We start from the raw sequence: 20634 nt of genomic DNA on the forward strand, positions 1-20634 counted from the left end.
AACTCAAACTTCAAGGGACCGAGCAAAAGTGTTCGAATTATCAGAGTGTTCAAGTTATCAGAGCACTGTCACAAGTCCATGTATTTACCTATTTATTAGTAGATACATGAACATATACAAACTATAATATAAATCAAAAGCACAAATGGCTTGTTTCAAATTAAATGCTTCTAATGTAAAGTTTAAAACGTTTTTATCAAAAAGTATAGAGATTTTTCTATCACTTGAGATTGGTTTGTTGTTTGAGGTGATGTTATTGCCAGGACGTTTTTTAGATTGACATTGGCAAAACTTGATCGTTGCTGAAATGCTCAAAGAAAAGACATCTTTTTCTTTTGAGCGTTTTACCCACGATCAATTTTGCCGATCTTTCTTGAAGTTTATGGAAAGATTACCTTACTTTACCTGGGATTCGTTAAGAGCAACACTCGGAGGCAGTTCAATTAAAAGTTTTACGAGGTTTTACGGTACATTGTATATCACTCACGCTTTTTGAATGGATACTTATTGAATGTACACACGTATTTTGTGTTTAGGTCAAACGATGAATAGTTTTTTTAGCTAAGACAACGTATACGTTTGACTTCACCAATTCTTAAGACGTTTTAAACATTCAACATTCCGACGTTAATTCAACACGGAATCAACGTCGGAAAACTATTCATCACGGGCTAGCCGAGTCCCGCACTCAAGGATTTTCGCCACGCAAATACAAAACAAAAACAACATGCTGTTTTTGTTTTGTATGTGCGTGGCGAAAATCCTTGCGCCCGTGACCCGGCTAGCCCGTGCTGTTCATCGTATAGCAGTATAAATCAAATTTCACCAAACCTTTAGAACAGTCGTTGACAAAAATATTTTGCCAATGGAGGTAATAACGACGCTTATGAATTACGAAAAGTTGAGGTTTACCTCCATGGCTTGGAATAAAGTGATTTTCTAAAGCGATAGCAACCGTTTCGGTAGCCGTTGGGCAAAAAACAGTTCGTTATAACAGTGTTGAATTCGAGTTATATAGAGCCATTTATCATTGCGTGGGAACGGACCAAGCAAATCCAGTCGAGTTAACCATGTGTTCGCTATATCCGAGGGCGAGTTATCCATGTTTCACTGTATATGATATTCATAGCTAGACAAAATAGCTCACTTGATAGAAATTTTCGGTTGTACATTGTAAAGAAAATGTGGCTAAGAGTTAATCTTACTTCGTACGGAAGGCTTTGGAAAAATTACCAGTTTGGTTGTCTCCAAAAAGCCATAGAAACATTGGGGTCAGCAACAGCTTAAACATTGACTTGCAACAAAATTCACATTACAGTTATTTGGTATCAAAAGATTCTCCCACGTCTTACTCTGCTGTGTTGTAGGTGCAAAATATGTGGAAATGTGATTACAAGCTCTTAAAAGCTCAAAAACGAACAGTTAATCGCAGCCATCTTGAAAACTCTGTAGATTGGAATCCCTTTCCAAAACAGCTCAAATGGGATGTAGTTGAACACGATGGCTTCTGTTTACAGTTTCATGCAACCTCATTCGCCGAAATATTTTCACAAATATATTTCACACATTCAATAAAACCTTGTCTATTGTCCTTATGCTTCTATTTTATCATCATTGTAATGCTGTTATTTTGAGTACTGATATCTCAAAACCTACCGTAAAAACTCGTTTAACTGTTCAACATTAGCTCGAAGGAGTGCATATCATCCTCTGATAAACCATACGAGTCTGTTTGTCACCTGTGGTAATTGAAAAAGCTGCAGAAATTGTTCGCCTCATTTAACAAGAAGTATGGGTCACATGATCATAATACGACTAGATGATTAGACCAAGCCAAAATGAAACTGTAAAGTAGCGAGAATCTATATTTGATACAGGCTTTCTGATAGAACCCGAAGTGTTTGTCGTAAACTAGTGCTATAAGACGTTTTATATTGAGACTTTTATTGGCCTTTCAATTCACGTGATAACATCATGTGTCAAAACAATAACCACAATGTTTGAGTACGTCATCGAAATACAGATTCCAAACTACGGCATTTTCGTGATGGCCGCGATTAACTGTTTGTTTTTAGCTTTTAAGAGCTTGTAATCACATTTCCACATATTTTGCACCCGCAACACAGCAGAGTAAGACATGGTGAACCTTTTGATATCGAATAAGTGTAATGCGAATTTTGTTGCAAGTCAACCTTTAAGGTTGGTTCAGAATATATTGTTGTCTGTCGGTGTTGTCCTCTCAGTGATTATTCGTCAACTACGTGTGCACCATAAACAGATGACATCACCAGGTAATGCAGATATTTCAGAAATTTTTTACTGTCAGTCAATATTTCGCCCTGCAACCATGACGGTCTGTGCACTGTGTACTACATTGGTGATAGTGATTGATCGGGATTGCTTAATGGATTTATCCCTTCATGATATTTGCTGCGGGACTAGTATTTCATTATTTCAGCCTTTAAATCTTATAAACAAAACCTTTAGACGCTGATGTAAATGAAGATGGGTTTGTTATAGTGTAAACAATGTTATCACAGCCAATGTATTGTGGGATTAACACCTATACAGTGTGATATTAGTGTACAATTATTAGCCAAGTGAAAGTGTGAAGGTGAAACAAAATGGTCTTGGTTTCTGTAGACTTCAATCCAAAACTATAGTTTCCACTATTCAGTAAAACAATCAAATAAATATATAATCTTTTTTAAAGCTGCGTTCACACCAGCCGATTTGCAAACAGAGCTTTTATGTATGATCTGTGAATGAATTTATGGGAGTTATCAACCCGATTTTTTTGGTTCACACTAGGATGAGTTTAAACTGAGAGTGGTCAACTTTGCCATTTTTATTTGCAAGGTCAGATAACTTTAGCTGATAAATTTTTAGTGAGTCAAGATTTACATTTTGTGGTATATTTCCTACAAAGTTTTTTGTGAATGTTTTGAGCGAGTAAGCCATTCATTTTGCACTAACAGTTCATCACTAATAATGGATAAAATAGGAAGGACGATCTTTTGCTAACAGCGTCGTCTTCAATTATTATAGAAACAGCATAACAATTGAAGATGCTTTAATTACTACTCTGTTGCTATAATTGAACACGAGCAAAAATATTTGTTTAAAGCCTTGACAAAAAACGCGCACAAATATCAAAACAAATACGGCATTCACTTTAAATGACAATGTGTGATTTGCTGTGTGGGATGATTTCGCTGGCTATTCAAATTGAGAATCGTTTTGCATCGTCCACCGATCGGACAGATATAATTTTTCTCTGAACAAAATTGTTCTCAGGATTGTTTACACTTTTCAAATGAGGCGATTCTCCGCCAGTGAGCAAAATCTTCCAAGTGAACAGCATGAAATCAGCTGGTGTGATTGCAGCCTAACTTGTGATTCAAGAAGTGTGTGTGACGCCCATTTTTACATTGTACCAACCTTCATACGTTTCTCCATATCATTCAGCAGTTCATTATTCCTCCGAATGCTCTGGGAGTGGGATTCTATGACTGTAACTCTGTCTGCAGGAAATGAGGATGAACATGGTTGTGGAGACAACTACTAAGAAGAAGAGGATGAGTATATAGAACTCTCAATACGGCAGAAAAGAATTCAGTAAACGGCGGTAGGCGATGAGACGAGTGAGCGGTAACATACTGAATATAGGTCAAGGATTTCACTGGAAAGTGCAAGTTTAGGAAAAAGAATTATTAAGGACCTTCAGTGATCAGACCATCAATGGTTCACACGCGCTCCCTGAAAGGAGACAGTGATCTGGCTACACCCCTTACCTACTTCAAGTATCGGCGCTCTTGTTTTACATAAACTCTAATTAATGGATTATCAAGCAAGCTCACAGACACAGCTCTTATTATAGTAAATATTACGTATATGCTGTTTTATTCTATTTTAGACATATACAATATTTTTTTTATTTTTTCTTTGCACCATAGACCTTGCTGTGAAAAAAAAGAGAAAATAGATTTAAATTAACATTAGAAGTGTGCGCTCCCTTAACTCAATGTGAAATTACGGCAATCATGAACCCTACAACAAGTGCAAGTGATAAGAAAAAATAGATAAGTGAACAATACTGCTGTTCAATAATAACAGTTACTGTAGTCATTAAATTAAAAAATTAAGATCATATTTTTTCTATCTGAAGGGGCAAAGGATTTGAGTTTGGGGTGATTTTGGATTAAGCAATTTACATGTATTTTACTGTTCGTATAAGGTAAACACTTTCATAACATGAACACTCTCGGAGCAGACTATTTATGGTGTAAGAGCATCTACTGCATCTACTCTAATATATTGAAACAAATATTATTGTACAAATAGTTTAGTCTGCTAGATTCATGTACAATTCACCTTACAACTACAAAAGCTAATATGAGATTAAAGGCATTGTTGGGTCATGTTCAGCTAAAGCAATCCGCTCACACCATGTGATCGAGTAGTCTTTGATGTAGAATCAACGAACTGCAGGTCATTTGAGACATCAGTTATCTTGTAGGTAGCTAAACGTACACGAATATCTGGCCATGGCTTGAAAAACAACTACAGTTTCGATCAATCATTTGATAGGTAAAACCAATTGATCATTATTATTTACAAAAGCTAGGCCAAGTTCCTAGATGCTTCAACCAATTACAATCAATTTTGAGTAAAAATCTTGATAAGAGCATGCGCAAGCATCTCATTGATAAATTTGCGCAGGCACCAATACATGAAAGACTGCCCTTAACAACATGGTGAACACATTGTTTAATCTGAACATAGCCCAACAGGACCTTTAACTATGTTATCCCACGACCACACGAGCGGAGCGGAAGTGTGGGAGTTTTATGATAAATGCATGAGCACACAACTTACGAAAATTATTCATCAACAATGAGACAAACCCTCGTCAAGAAATTTCATCAAAAAGTTTAAGCATCGGAATTTAAAGTCGTTAAAGTATAATAACGATACAAAACACATTTAAACCTATTTAAATATGTTACCAAGTCTTTGTAAACCTACGATAATATCTTAAAACTTACCCATCTGATCGGATTATACACAAATAGACAGATTAATTTGAACGAAAATTGCCACAAAACGCTTGAAAAGCTCGGTTTAATAAAAGTTAAGACCGAAAATTGAAACGCCAATAAAGCCGTGCGACCGATTGTAGAACTATTTAGCAGTGCGCATTTCACGAGAAAACCGTGCTCATTTCATCAGTCTATGGCATTTTTCACTTGTAATCGAATTTATTCGAAGGTTTCTGTAATCAACGTAGACCGTTTGAGGCGTAGACCGATTTACAGGTACGAAATTGTGGTACACAGTTTATCAGCCTGTGTTTTTTGTCCAATCACCGAAGGTTTCATTATTTGAAACGTTAGCCGAAATTCTTTACAACTTATGTACAAGCTAGGGCCGAACTACAACGCCCCTTCATGACGAGAACATTTTTTATTTTGCTACAGTTTTATACGCGTGAATACTCTTATTCGCTTTCTGTTAAAGATCGCTTATCAAAACCGTTCTACATTCAACGCAACCAACTTTCAAACTGTGTATAGTACACAGTAGCTTGCCATTTTACTTCTAATTTTGCATTTCAGAGTTATAATAAACATATTTCTTTATTGTTGTTGAATTACATACATTACAGTAAATTAGGCCTACAGCTTTATAACACTTTTATAACAGCTTTTATTTGGCTGCAGTTTGCAGAAATCTTCGAGACGCATGAACGCTCATAGGTTTTCTATTATTGCTGTATTACTATATTAAGAATATTGGTTATTTTAATAATATCAGTGCATTTTACTTATAATATTGGCCAACATTGCATTTCTCCTATTGCAAGGGAGAGATATAAACGTGTAATATTTTCCTTTCATTGTTGTTGTTTGTCATGACCAAACACTTTTTAAATAAATTTTCTAAAAACCTATATAAATACCACAACTTCTCGATATTGCTACCTATTACGTTTTGAAATGTAAACAAAATTGTGTATTGGTTTTCTATTATTACTATATTAATAAAATTGATTATTCTAAGAATATCAGTGCATTTTACTTCTAATATTGGCCAATATTGCATTTCTCCTATTGCAGGGGGAAAATATAAACATATTTTCCATTCATTATTGCTTATTATTGTATATAATAACACCCACACCCAGTACATTACAGCTACCATTGCAGTTATCCTATTGCACTGCAGAGCCATTTGATTGCTAATATTGCATTTCTCAACCATCAGTACCCTTTATTTTTTTGCCAATATCTCTGGCCATCTCTTTGGTCGTGGGCTGTATGACAGTGGAATTTCTAGTATATCTCAGTGTTATCAACATGACCTTTAACTATGTTATATGCTATATATCTCAGTGTTATCAACAGGACCTTTAACTATGTTATATATCTCAGTGTTATCAACATGATTTTTAACTATGTTATATATCTCAGTGTTATTAACAAGACCTTTAACTATGTTATATGCTATATATCTCAGTGTTATCAACAAGACCTTTAACTATGTTATATGCTATATATCTCAGTGTTATCAACATGACCTTTAACTATGTCATATGTTATATATCTCAGTGTTATTAACAAGACCTTTAACTATGTTATATGCTATATATCTCAGTGTTATCAACAGGACCTTTAACTATGTTATATATCTCAGTGTTATCAACATGATTTTTAACTATGTTATATATCTCAGTGTTATTAACAAGACCTTTAACTATGTTATATGCTATATATCTCAGTGTTATCAACATGACCTTTAACTATGTCATATGCTATATATCTCAGTGTTATCAACATGACCTTTAACTATGTCATATGTTATATATCTCAGTGTCTGTCTGTCCATTTATAGTGATTAAAATCTAGAAAAGCAAAATCTGCTTCGCAGAGGATTTGATCTCGAAACCTTAAGTCTAAGCGTAACGTAACAATTATTAAGCTGGTTTAAAATGTTTGAGTAGAGTTAGACTACTAGCTTATGAGGCAAGTTACTTGAATTCATTGTGTAATTATTTTATTACTTTTGTGAGCGTGAGACTTTTGAGCGTGTGAAGAAACGTGGCATGAAGAAATGTGGTGTGAACAGATGTTAGACTTTGTTTGAAACAAAAAAACAACTTCGTAATCGATTATTTACCTGACCGTCCCCACCCAGATTTCTTCCTCAGCTTAACAAAAGACCAACAACATGTTTGTTAATTACATTGTAAAATGAACGAATAACCGGTAACAGAAAGGAGTAGAGATAGTTGATTTGAATCTAATGATTATTACTTGTTAAATCGAATCTTTATTGTCTTTTTATAGCAAAAGTCTGGTTTGTTTAAAACTTACACAGGAATCCCTCACTTGCCGCGGTTACCAATGTTGGATCCAGTGAAAATCCTTGAAAAGTAAATGAAAATCTGCGAAATACAAACTGATTTTTCTTAGTCAATGTATGAGCCAAATTTTAATACTAGAACAATCAAGCCGCTTTTTGAACATACGTGTAACGTACTTTTCGGACTATAAACCGCACCCCTATATAAGCCGCATCTGCTTTATTTTCCAAAAAAACGATAATAAAACAATACATAAGCCGCACCTTTGTACAGGCCGCAGAACACAGGACTGTGCTTTGCTGTTTAAAACGGAACAGTGCCGAACGGCAGTTTCGTATTATCCGATGCTTTTTTACTTAGCGCCTAACGGAACAGTACCGTAAGGCATTGTTTCGTATTTTCTTTCACCGCTAGAAGCGCACAATTTGGAGTCCCGTTAATGCGCCCTAGCGGTGAAAGAAAAGCCACAGAATAGCCGCACCCTTATATAAGCCGCATGGCTCAAGTCATCAGAAAAAAGTAGCGGCTAATAGTCCGAAAAGTACAGTAATCTATTGACCTCTATAATAAGTAAATTGAAGTTATGTATATTTACTTTCAGTATATATTTCAACTTCAGTCCCAGTATTGTGAGCCAGAGAATGCATTTACGTAGTACGACTTCATCAGGTCTTAATATTCGTAGTTGTGATTAACTGAGTTCGTTGCGATAAGGAAGTCACGTGTTTGTAGATATATTTTTTGTACATTTTAAGAATTTTAATTTTTTATTAATTAATTTTCTCTTATCTTTATTTTTTTGAAAGATCTTTTTTTTTTAACGAACACTTTTCAACCGCCAAGTACTGAAACTGTGAAAGATAAACTACAAAGTAGAGAGATATTAATGTACGACGAGTCGGAATGTAATTTTTATTATTGTAAATCATGTCTTCTGAGATCAACAGGCCGAGAAATCAGCCAATGAGAACGCTTCTTATCATGAATCCTCAACTTTTCACCTGACTTATCGAGTGACAAACTAGAAACAAACAAGGGGGTATTTATTATTCGCCGCGTAGACACTTCTCATCCTGACCCTTTGTTGACCTTTGACGATGAACTTGCACAAAATTTTAGCAGAATGTATCGGGATTTTTCTATCATTTCCGATTGTTTCTGATGCTCAAGGTGCTTGGACTGTCAGGAAGTTTCAAGATTAAAATCGAAAAAACTAGATCATGGTTAGACAAGTGATCAAATGAGAGTATGATTAACTAATGCCTCAATTTTCTCGACCTGCGCTTACCAAGTCCGGAATCTCGAATCTGTCTCTCAATAACTCCAACTTTTCCAGAGACTTGCTCAATCTGCTGTGAGCTGTGTGCAACAGTCCTCATCGCATTCACCAGGTGATCTCCATTTGTCTCTGATGCTTCCTGACGGTCACTGAGCTTCTTTACGGTCATTGCCACCTCAGCTATGACTTTCTATGAAAGAATGACATTTAAACAATTTTGGTTGCAAAACAATCGAACAAATCAGAACAATCTGTGCTTGACTAACTTAACAATTCACCGAAACTGATAAAAAATTAATCAGAATAAATGGTTTGCAAAGGGCATAGGACTTAGGCCACAATATAATATATTTCAACTGAAATATACCCATACAGTAAACACTCCAATGTAAATAATCTGTTCCCTGAAGGCTTACGTTAAAGGGACTTAACGCTATGCGAATAGCAAAATACATGTAAATTGCTTAATCCATTCTAAGATTGTCCAAAACTCACTCCTTTGGCCCTTCTATAAGGGAAAAACTAGAACTTTTTCAATATAAAGACTGAACAGTAACTAGTAGTATTAATAGTTTGTATTAAAAGAAGTTTTTTTTATACTTTTTTTCATAAACTTCAGTTGGTCTAGCGTTTATGATAACGGTAATTCTACAATGAGTTAAGGGGGAGCACACACCTTCAATGTCAATTGGTTTGTTTAGAGAGCATTGTCTATAGTGCAAAGGAAAAATGTTGCAAAAGATTTGAAGTGTCTAAAAGTAAAACAAAAGTAAATGTATGGCTTTACTATTCGTATTCAGATCCAGGGTTCGAGGTTAAGATAAGAGTTAACTTTTGATGAAACTAAAACTCATGATATTAAGCTTGGTATACATCGACACTCAGACGTCTGCACCAATAGATCGCCTTCAAGTAGTTATAAATACTGTAATTGGTCGGCTACTTATTTTCTGTGCTCCGTCTACACAACCTGATGATCTCTAACAGCGAACTAGACTGTCAGGGTACTAGAATATATAATAGAGTTTTTAAGTGCAGCAAAAAATATCGATATTTCAGGACTAGCTACAAGATTTTCATTATTCGAATTGAATTTGATAATTTGCATTGACTTGACATTTTACATTATATGGAATTCTTTACATTATATGAAGTTTTAGGAGTGGCTACTATATATAACTTGAAATAGGCAAATAAAATGTACTTGGTGTGATCTTATCTGTACAGATTGTTATCTTCAACCATTAAAACAAATGACATATTAAGAATTTAGCCTACATAATAATTCTAAAGCATCATTTTACAACTACTTGGTTTATATATTAGAAATCAGTGTAAAATGAGGTTTAATTTAATATATAATTTACAGCCATTGACTAAATTCACGACTACTAGAATTCTAAACTTCAAATGAATTCGTAGTTGCTTCCTCTTCAAATCATAGAAATGGTAAAATCCGATTGGATTCGACACCATTTCTTTCCGCTAAATTTGTGCGAAGGCATTCGCAGTGAGATTACTATCCGACTTTACAGAAACGCTCACAGCAGAAAAATTCGAATTGATAATACCTGGCAAAGCTCTCCCTAGTGGAGGAAAAAAATTTCAGCTTATTTCATCACACTAGCACTCGGGTTTCTTCCAAATACTCTCACAAACGATGAGTTGCTCATACGGCGACAACAAGCTGATTACATTATTAATTATTTATTATGGTTCAAGGTTGTAACATCTTAAATTATCAATTATTGTTTTGACTACATTATCTGCTGTTAATATCACACTTTCTTCTTGTCTGCAAATGGAGGCTTTTTTCCTATTCAATTCAATAAAAAAACTTATTCATGCGACTTCTGAAGTAACTACTGTATAGCAAGTATTAAATTATGTTGCTGTTTTGTAATATAGAAGGCAGCAAAAAACGAAAATAAAATACTCATCAGGCATCATGGGGTCAGTTAGTGCAACAAGTGTTCGAAACATGAGTTGAAATGACCGTGACCTCATACATACCCGATACATGCCATACCATTCTAATTCACTCACATCTACTGTATGTAAGTAATTGTAACTAACTACAAGATTTGATATGAAAGTGTATCTACCAACACAGATGATATATGAACAATTAATAACTATAACTTACATGTTTTAATATTTAAGATAATAACCAGGTTCGAAGAAGTGCATAGGTGCTTTACATTAAGCGTTTATATTTGATATCTTGGTTTATCCTACAATCTAGCTAAAAGTTATGTGATATAATAAATAAATTTGGAGTTGTCTCGCCCTACTAAAAAGGAGCAGATGACTACCAAATCTGGTGTCAAACCATATTTTCAATATGATTAACATTGCTGCACAATTTGGAGGGTGAGGATTGGGGCTAATTTAGATACCTTGAAATTGGGAGAATATTTTTGTGGTTCTATCAAAAGAACTCTCATTTTTGGCATCATGTTGTGCAAAATTGAAACACTAGCAATGAGTTCAAGACATACAGTTGACCTACATTAGGTGTTAGCTATTCATAAATTATAACAGACATCAAGCAGCCTGCACCCCTGCAAGGCAGCGATGTTCTCTCTTCCGTTGAGTCATGATGAAATAAGATAACGCCTATGTAGATGTGCATGGACAAGCAGCGCATCCAATAGAGGAAGGTAGTGAATGCTTGGCATATTTTCAAAGATGCTTTCAGAACCATTGCACGCACGCCTTCCGAGCATGCGTGATAACATCATATGCAGTACTGCATGGAGTTCTTATTTTCCAAACAAACATTGGCTAACGTCGGTGCGAGAGACTTGATGGCTACAAAAACAGTGTGACACACTTTTGTTACGCTATGTAATATAAACATTATATTTACCTAAAATGAATTTAGCTTACTAAACACATACTTGAAAATAAGTTTTAATCATACAATAAACTTAATTCTAAGTTTGTTTTCGCTTTCATTTCTATTACTTTCTTCCAATGATTTTTGCTTTGCATTCAGGCTCATTTGGATCTTCACTTTTAGCGGGCAATTTTAAAACTTTTTCAAACTGATCTGACTCAAAAGACAGAGCGATGCTGTTCTTGTAAGCGGCCTCTCGCACACTTGACCACTTGACAACCACATAGAGAGACAACCCATCTCGTATGCTCATATCTCAAGGCAAAAAGTTGCTTAGAATTTTCCTAATATCTCAAATTTCTCATACTTTGGGACACTCGTATGTCGAGGTATGACAGTATCCAGTAAAAACGCATTAGTAATATTGTAAAACACACCATTATAATAGTACAGCATATTTATATAAATCTCTAGACACAGTTTCATGTTGTGTCACGAAGCGTACACTAACAGCCAATAAAGCATAACCAACAAGTGTTGCCGCCGTTGCGTACCATAATGATCAAAACCTCTACTGCAGCTTTTCTACACCTAAAATGGGCATGAGATTGGACTTTGAAAACTCTAAGGGCATTTCTCACATGCATAGGGAATCTCAAAGCATTCCTATTGTCAGCGGTGACGCTTGCATTTTTGCAGAAGAGTTGCACAACGCTAGATCATCGCTAACATACTTGATTTGGACTATTCTTGCATCAGAGGCCAGGATGTCACAATAAATGTACATATTGCCATTCCAAAGATACCTGTTTACAAAACAAGCCTTCTGTATGATCAGAGGCCATGACTGATGACTAATAAAACAATGATAGCAAAATAATGATGCTTTGATAGGTATTTCACCAGAGCCCTATATACATGTAACCGACACCATACCAAGTACTATATACATGTAACAGACTCTGTACCAAGTACTATGTACATGTAACTTACTCTGTACCAAGTACTATGTACATGTAACTTACTCCATACCAAGTACTATGTACATGTAACTTACTCTGTACCAAGTACCATGTACATGTAACTTACTCTGTACCAAGTACTATGTACATGTAACTTACTCCATACCAAGTACTATGTACATGTGACTCACTCTGTACCAAGTACTATGTACATGTAACTTACTCTGTGCCAAGCCTGACATAGCTCTAGTATTATTGGTTTGCATCGACAACTTTTCTCCTTTTGCTGATAAATTTCACTGGTTTTATAGACCATGATTGCAGTAATTTTATAAAATGTTGATGGGGACTGCACATATTCGATGTTCATTTACAATGATTTTTTATTTTTTTTTAAACAGCAAGGTCTATTCTGCAAAGGAAAACTAATAACAACTATTTTGTACGTGTACCATACGGCAAAACAACAAAATATTTTCAATGTAAGAAGCGGTTCTACCCGGCGGTTGTCTATCTGTATCCAGAGATTCAATGTTAGGATAAAAGATTAACTTCCGACGATACTCCAACTCGTGACATTCGGATGGATAGACCGAGGCTGTAACACCTGCGACAATCGATTGCCTCTATGTATTTATGAACAATTATGCAGCTACCGTATTCTCTGTTTTGTCGACACATCTGTCGATCTATCACGACGAACCCAAATGTCATAAAAATTGTGTATATAATAGATATAATGCTATACGCACATATGTTTTCTCTGTGGCAAGTGTGGCGAGATATATTACACACTCAAATCAAATTTGAGCACTCACTCGACTTGGCGCCTTACGCTATCTGGAATGTTTTATGTAGTACGAAGGCACAACTTCACATAACTTTTTTACTCTATCCCCAGAATTTACGTGCTCCAAAATTTTTTTCCAAAAATTACCATACAAATGTAGACAAGGCAGCTCTTACCTCGAGAGGCTTCACTTTGTTGTTTACTACTTTCTTGATTCCCATAGTGCTCTGCAAATAGTCAAAATGAAACATGGCATGGAAGCTTCTGAGAAGGTTCAAATTATAGTAATAACAACATTAATAACATTAATAATAGTAGGATATAACTATATTATACATCAGCAGTCCTGTAGAGTCTGACAGTTACAATGAAAGAGGAACAGCCAGTCAGACTCTGAAGTAATATTAACGGCAGCTGTCGGCAACATTGCAGTAATTAAAGATAGTGCAACTTGAAAGATTTCCTTTTTTTAGCAAAAATGACCAGGACAGCACCGATATCAGTGGCAGGGTTGTGACGCATTACAACAGCGCTGCATCATAACTGTGCAGTATTCAGTAATTCTTAGGGCAGCATAATAAGCCACAATGCAGTAATTAAATACTACTAAACTTGATTTTAAGCTATGCAGCAATGAACCTATTTTAATTAACTAAACAAATTATAGTCTACAATATTGTTACATTAATACTGGCTTCAACATAAGATGGCTTCGACATAAGATGGCTTCGATATAAGATGGCTTCAACATATGATGGAAAGAGGAAAAAAGTGGAATAGCAGCGCTAAGGTGCGTTAATGATTACTGGAAGAAATAATTATGATTAATACGAAACAGCTCCTAATGGCAATGTTTCGTATTAACCGACGCTTTTTAACCTAGTGCTTAACGGAACAGTACCGTTAGGCATTGTTTCGTATTTTCTTTCACCGCTAGAGGCGCACTAACCGAAGATTCTGGTTAATGCGCCCTAGCGGTGAAAGAAAAAGCCATAGAATAGCTGCACCCTTATATAAGCCGCATGGCCCAAATCATCAGAAAAAAGTAGCGGCTAATAGTTCGAAAAGTACGGTAGCTTATGCTAGAAATGAAGATAATGGAAGCTCGATTATGTTCATTTCAGCTCAGCTGTTCAGGCTGTTTTTCTTCAACCTCTGTAGACCAGCAAGTTGATTTAGAGGCGCGGCATCATACACTTTGGTCAGCAATATGACTCCTTTCAGTTCGACAGCTCTTCTTCAAGCAAAATTTTTCCAGTTTACCTTTTCTATCCAACCTACTACTGAAACAATATAATGAACAGGACCACCTACCATATCACTCGTTTTGGCAGTTGTCTGCTCGATGCTATGAAGTTTAATAGCCAGATATTCGAGATGGCTGTCCTTGTCTTTCTCCATGTGCTGCTGAAGTATTGAGACTGTTGCTGCCTCAAATTTACAGTAGTCATAGAAGTAGCATTTACCTGCTGCAGTTATGCAGGCCACGTGGACTCTCTGGTGTACCAACAGCTAAAAGCAAGATCACAGGTTTCACAACAGGACAGGGAAATGTAAAATTTATCCAACTCTTAGACTAAATTCATAACAGAATATGTGCAAATTATTTTGTAAAAATACGCAGCTTCAAAGATATGATAAAATTCTATCGGAAAGCATAATGCATTGATTAGAGGGACTTCTTCACACGCCCACATGGATTCAGCGAAAAAACTTCACTCGCTGCACGCTAACGTTACAAGAGGGTTTAGAGGATATCTTCAAAGACACTCTAGTTTACAAGCCCTAGTAACTGGACAATGAAGATTTAAATCAATATTCATCCTCTCCAAATCTGACAGCAAGATAGGATGTTAACAGTCGCGTGCACATGTGTAAGAACTACAGAGTATGCATAATTATTCATTGATGAAGTATCACAATCGTTTTTCCTAACGCTTTCAGCGTGGCTTCAGACAGACGGACACGCCTCTTATTACAGTAACGATTACATTGAAAGCAAATTGTTTATGAAAAGTAATCTCTGCTACTTAAAGAGCAAGTCAATAGGTGTACCATGATTATACGAAAACTTTCAACTCTGAAAATATTTATTATAATAACAGCCGTGTCTGCCAATCTATGGTTGAAGGTTGGGTAAAATATTGCTATAAATGGGATTTGAACTCATCACTCTAACACCTGCGCTAATCAAACACCTTACAGCTTTTCTGAATAATTGGACAGATAGTCATTCTCTGCACTTTATTAGCACACATGACTATCTCTCACAGCACACCTTACTATCTCTCACAGTACATCTGACTATCTCTCACAGTACACCTGACTATCTCTCACAGCACACCTGACTATCTCTCACAGCACACCTGACTATCTCTCACAGCACTCCAGACTATCTCTCACAGCACATCTGACTATCTCTCACAGTACACCTGACTATCTCTCACTGCACACCTGACTATCTCTAACAGCACATCTGACTATCTCTCACAGTACACCTGACTATCTCTCACAGCACACCTTACTATCTCTCACAGTACACCTGACTATCTCTCACAGCACACCTGACTATCTCTCACAGCACACCTGACTATCTCTCACAGCACACCTGACTATCTCTCACAGCACACCTGACTGTCTCTCACAGCACACCTGACTATCTCTCACAGCACACCTGACTATCTCTCACAGCACACCTGACTATCTCTCACAGTACACCTGACTATCTCTCACAGCACACATGACTATCTCTCACAGTACATCTGACTATCTCTCACAGCACACCTGACTGTCTCTCACAGCACACCTGACTATCTCTCACAGTACACCTGACTATCTCTTACAGCACACCTGACTATCTCTCACAGTACACCTGACTATCTCTCACAGCACACCTGACTATCTCTCACAGCACACCTGACTATCTTTCACAGCACATCTGACTATCTCTCACAGCATACCTGACTATCTCTCACAGCACACCTGACTATCTCTCACAGCACATCTGACTATCTCTCACAGCATACCTGACTATCTCTCACAATACACCTGACTATCTCTCACAGCACACCGGGCTGCCAAGGAACCCGCTAACTATAATATACCACCAAATGATTTATCATTCTGTAACCATAAATATTCTGCAGCGAAGCAGAATTTTAACTTTCGTTTGAATTTTTTTGGTTACCAAATTTTGTTAAAATGGCAATTGTAATATATTTGGCACAACCAAACTCTATTGAAAATCGATTACAAAGGAGAAAATACAAACTTGGCCATAGAGGATGGAGCGAGTGACCACACTACAAGTACATATACATGTATATCTGGTTACCATGTGATGTTATTGGTAAACTAATCAGAGGTTGCTGCTAATTACCACATGCACGGTGGTCAGCGTGACACTGAATTTACTTGTGAAAATTCAGCATTGATAGTGCTTGAAGGCTCAATGTTAGAAATAAATACATCTTGTCGAGCTAAGAGCGTATTTTATATTTAATCTAAAACGCACTATACTTCCATAATGAACCAGTATGTTGAAGTGTCACTTTGTTGACAAAAGGAAATGAGGCAACTTCTCACCGAGAGGGTCGATGACAACAAATCGCTACCATAAGTCTTGTCCATTTGTCTGAAGCAAATGTTGACATTTACGCAAAAATCACTTTGTACAAGATTCAAACATACAGCTTCCAGCATGGTAGACCTACTCTCTGACTGCATCACTCAACCACCTCTGGACACCGTAGAATAGCTGTGTACATAGCTATTCTGTGCTATAGTGACACATCTGACAATTTCTCACAGCACACTAGACTATCCAGAGTACTAGCAGGCACACAGTGCGCTACACGTAGACAAAGAATGTCTGAGATTGATCAGGCATGTCATACAGATAATTAAACCTTGCTGACTTGTGTATGGAAATTACTTGCATCAAATATTGCACTGCGCATACCACTGAATGCATTCATGCATTTCCATAAAACTTGGGGTTTGGGAATTTGGGTTTGGTTAGTGACCCCATAACTTGGGGTCACTAAGGGAGATAACTTCACCAGTCGTATTAGTTTTTATATTAATAATGAGAATATTAAAGGTTGACTTGCAACAAAATTCACATTACAGTTATTTGGTATCAAAAGATTAACCATGTCTTACTCTGCTGTGTTGTAGGTGCAAAATATGTGGAAATGTGATGACAAGCTCTTAAAAGATTAAAAAAAGCCGCCGTAGATTGGAATCAGTATATTTCCCAGACATTGTCATTACGTTTGGTTATTGTTTTGTCACGTGATGTTCTAACGTAAATTGAAAGGCCAATAAAAGGCTCAATATAAAACTTCTCGTAGCACTAGTTTATGACAAATACTTCGGGTTTTACCGAAGAGCCGGTAACAAATATAAATGCTCGCTACTTTACAGTTTTGTTTTGGCCTGGTCTAATCGACTAGTCGTAATCTGATCATGTGACCCATGCTTCGTGATTAATTTCTGCAGCATTTTTCGATTATTACCGATGACCAACAGGCTGGCCGTGTTTATCATACAATGATATCTACTCCTTCGAACTAAGGTTGAAAAATTAAACGATTTTCACGGTAGGTTTTAAGATATCAGTGCTGAAAGTGACAGCATTACAATGACGATAAAATTGACGCGTAAGAACATGCTTTTATTAAATGCGTGAAGTATATTTGTGAAAATATTTTGACGAATGAGGTTGCTTGAAAGTGTAAACCGAAGCCATTTTGTACAACTACGTTCCATTTGAGCCGCTTTGGAAAGAGATTCTAAACTACGGCAGTTTCGTGATGGTTGTGATTAACTGTTCGTTTTTTAGCTTTTTAGAGCTTGTAATCACATTTGCACATATTTTGCACCTACATACAACACAGCAGAGTGAAACATGGTGAATCTTTTGATATCAAATAACTGTAACGTGAATTTTGTTGCAAGTCAACCTTTAAGCGAACAAAGAATAAAAAAATCAAACCCAATATCCTTTAAAATCAGACCCGTTATAGTGTACATATCCCACCTGTTACAGTGTACTTATCCCCCTGTTACAGTGTACTTATCCCCTTGTTACAGTTTACATATCACACTTGTTACAATGTACATATCACACCTGTCTCACTGATACGTATCAGGGCAATTTATTTTCAATATGTAAAATGAATAACAGCTTGCCATGAATAATTCATGGACTTGTGATGCATTGTTGAATCACTTTTACTTCTAAGTTGGACAGTGCAGGCTCATAAGCATAATGCTTCCTGCATCCAATGGTTCAACTCTCCATGTCTGTGAAGTCTTAAAGCAGGTTTCTTCTGACAGGCATCAATTTTAGCGCTGCTATTTTCAACTTTTGTGTCGGTCCATTTTAAAATGTGAAACTGACTAGATTAACTACTTACATAAAAAATTTGAATTTAAAAGATTGCTTTCAAATAAAATTTTTTAAATTAAATATCTGATTATAAACTCTAAACAAGCCACAAACAGAGCAAAAACAAGGTTATGAGTAATGTCAACATCCACTTTGATGATTTATATATACATGTAGCTGGTCACGAGCAGTGTGTATCAATATCGTTATCGCACAAGCTTGAATGAAAAGGTAAGTACAAAATGCTTCACGTAAATCGTCTGCTGTTTGTTATAATATACAACACTGAGGCTAACGGCAAAGGTATCAGGAGCTACCTCTATCAAGAGCTACCTCTATCACGAGCTACCTACGTATATCAAGAGCTACCTCTATCAAACAGCAACTTTATGAACCACGCAAAATGCTTCGCAATCAAAATGTACTACTATTGAACCAGAGCTGATCAATATTCCTCTGAGCGGCCAGTACCACTTGGAGAATCCCGATAAAAACTGGGCGGGAAACACGTAGTCGGGAAAATAAAAATGCAAACAATGGGGATTTTCCGAAACATTTCTTAGTTTGATTTCGCTGAAATCTGTTTACTTAGACCTGAACTGCAATAAAATGACAGAAAATGAAGATATTTTAAGTGATGACAAATTCTGTTTGTAACCTTGATTGGTCGTAACCTTGATTGGTCGTAACCTTGATTGGTCGTAACCTTGATTGGTCGTAACCTTGATTGGTCGTAACCTTGATTGGTCGTAACCTTGATTGGTCGTAACCTTGATTGGTCGTAACCTTGATTGGTCGTAACCTTGATTGGTCGTAACCTTGAATGGTCGTAACCTTGATTGGTCGTAACCTTGATTGGTCGTAACCTTGATTGGTCGTAACCTTGATTGGTCGTAACCTTGATTGGTCGTAACCTTGATTGGTCGTAACCTTGATTGGTCGTAACCTTGATTGGTCGTAACCTTGATTGGTCGTAACCTTGATTGGTCGTAACCTTGATTGGTCGTAACCTTGATTGGTCGTAACCTTGATTGGTCGTAACCTTGATTGGTCGTAACCTTGATTGGTCGTAACCTTGATTGGTCGTAACCTTGATTGGTCGTAACCTTGATTGGTCGTAACCTTGATTGGTCATAACCTTGATTGAAGTCATACTACATAAAAGTCTGCATTTTTTTAATTTAATGACACAGCAGTCTATACAGCTAAATTATTTTAAAAAGAGAGCAATATACAATACTGTGACAAATGGCAAAAGAATGACATTGCAGAAAGGGTTTACAATTATTCTTCAAGTTGATAATATAGTTCGAACTGTCCTCGCCCTCTTCCTGTAAGTGTGTGGCACAAAATACCAGCTTTGCAACCTCATTTATTTCACACCAGGGGTGGATTTTATTCTGCAAAGCTTTATTCTACTTGCAGCCTGAGTGGCCGTCAACATAGCAAATATTTGGCTCTTCGGCTCAAAATCAAAAAATTATTTTCAACCAACTCAAAAATGTATCTGAAATAATGATTCACAGCATGTCCACCACGCTGTGAAAGACTAATCTTATTTTACTTAATAACGCAAGGAAGAACTCTTACAAACTGTAGTTTCTGCTAATTTTTCCAGGTAAATAAATGTTTTTCCCGACCCTCCGTGAAATATTGAGTCTTTTTTGGAAACATTGCAAATCTGCTTTCACCTGTCTACACTTGCCATAGCAACCGTTACTAATTACTCACCTGTCTACGCTTGCCAAGTTCAAGGCCACAAATGTTACATTGGGTGTCAGCATTTTCACATTCTCCATAGTGATCCTGCAGCAAAATGACAAAAATTTAAACATATTATATGAAACAGAGGGAAAATAGATGAATAATAAATACACGGGAGTTATAGATCAGACTTGGATATTTTTTCACTTTAAAATATTGGTGAGAAATTTAGCTGCTAGATAATGATTAGACATGCAGGGACAGAGACTACAATAATTATATTTTAAATAGGCAAA

At 36.4% G+C, this 20634-nt stretch overlaps 1 protein-coding gene across 1 annotated transcript in view; it reads right to left on the bottom strand.

Annotated features, from left to right (window-relative positions):
- Positions 1-20634, bottom strand: part of LOC137396364 (TNF receptor-associated factor 3-like) — a 52899-nt gene that overhangs the window by 18550 nt on the left and 13715 nt on the right. Inside the window, exons 5-11 of the mRNA XM_068082607.1 lie at positions 20362-20440; positions 17273-17294; positions 14554-14734; positions 13416-13466; positions 8645-8835; positions 5411-5424; positions 3442-3524 (exon numbers count right to left, since the gene is read on the bottom strand). Coding sequence (XP_067938708.1) covers positions 3442-3524; positions 5411-5424; positions 8645-8835; positions 13416-13466; positions 14554-14734; positions 17273-17294; positions 20362-20440 — 621 coding nt within the window. The remainder of the gene's footprint in view (positions 1-3441; positions 3525-5410; positions 5425-8644; positions 8836-13415; positions 13467-14553; positions 14735-17272; positions 17295-20361; positions 20441-20634) is intronic.

Source organism: Watersipora subatra, chromosome 5, assembly GCF_963576615.1.
Source record: "Watersipora subatra chromosome 5, tzWatSuba1.1, whole genome shotgun sequence".
In the NCBI taxonomy this organism is placed as follows: Eukaryota; Metazoa; Bryozoa; class Gymnolaemata; order Cheilostomatida; family Watersiporidae; genus Watersipora; species Watersipora subatra.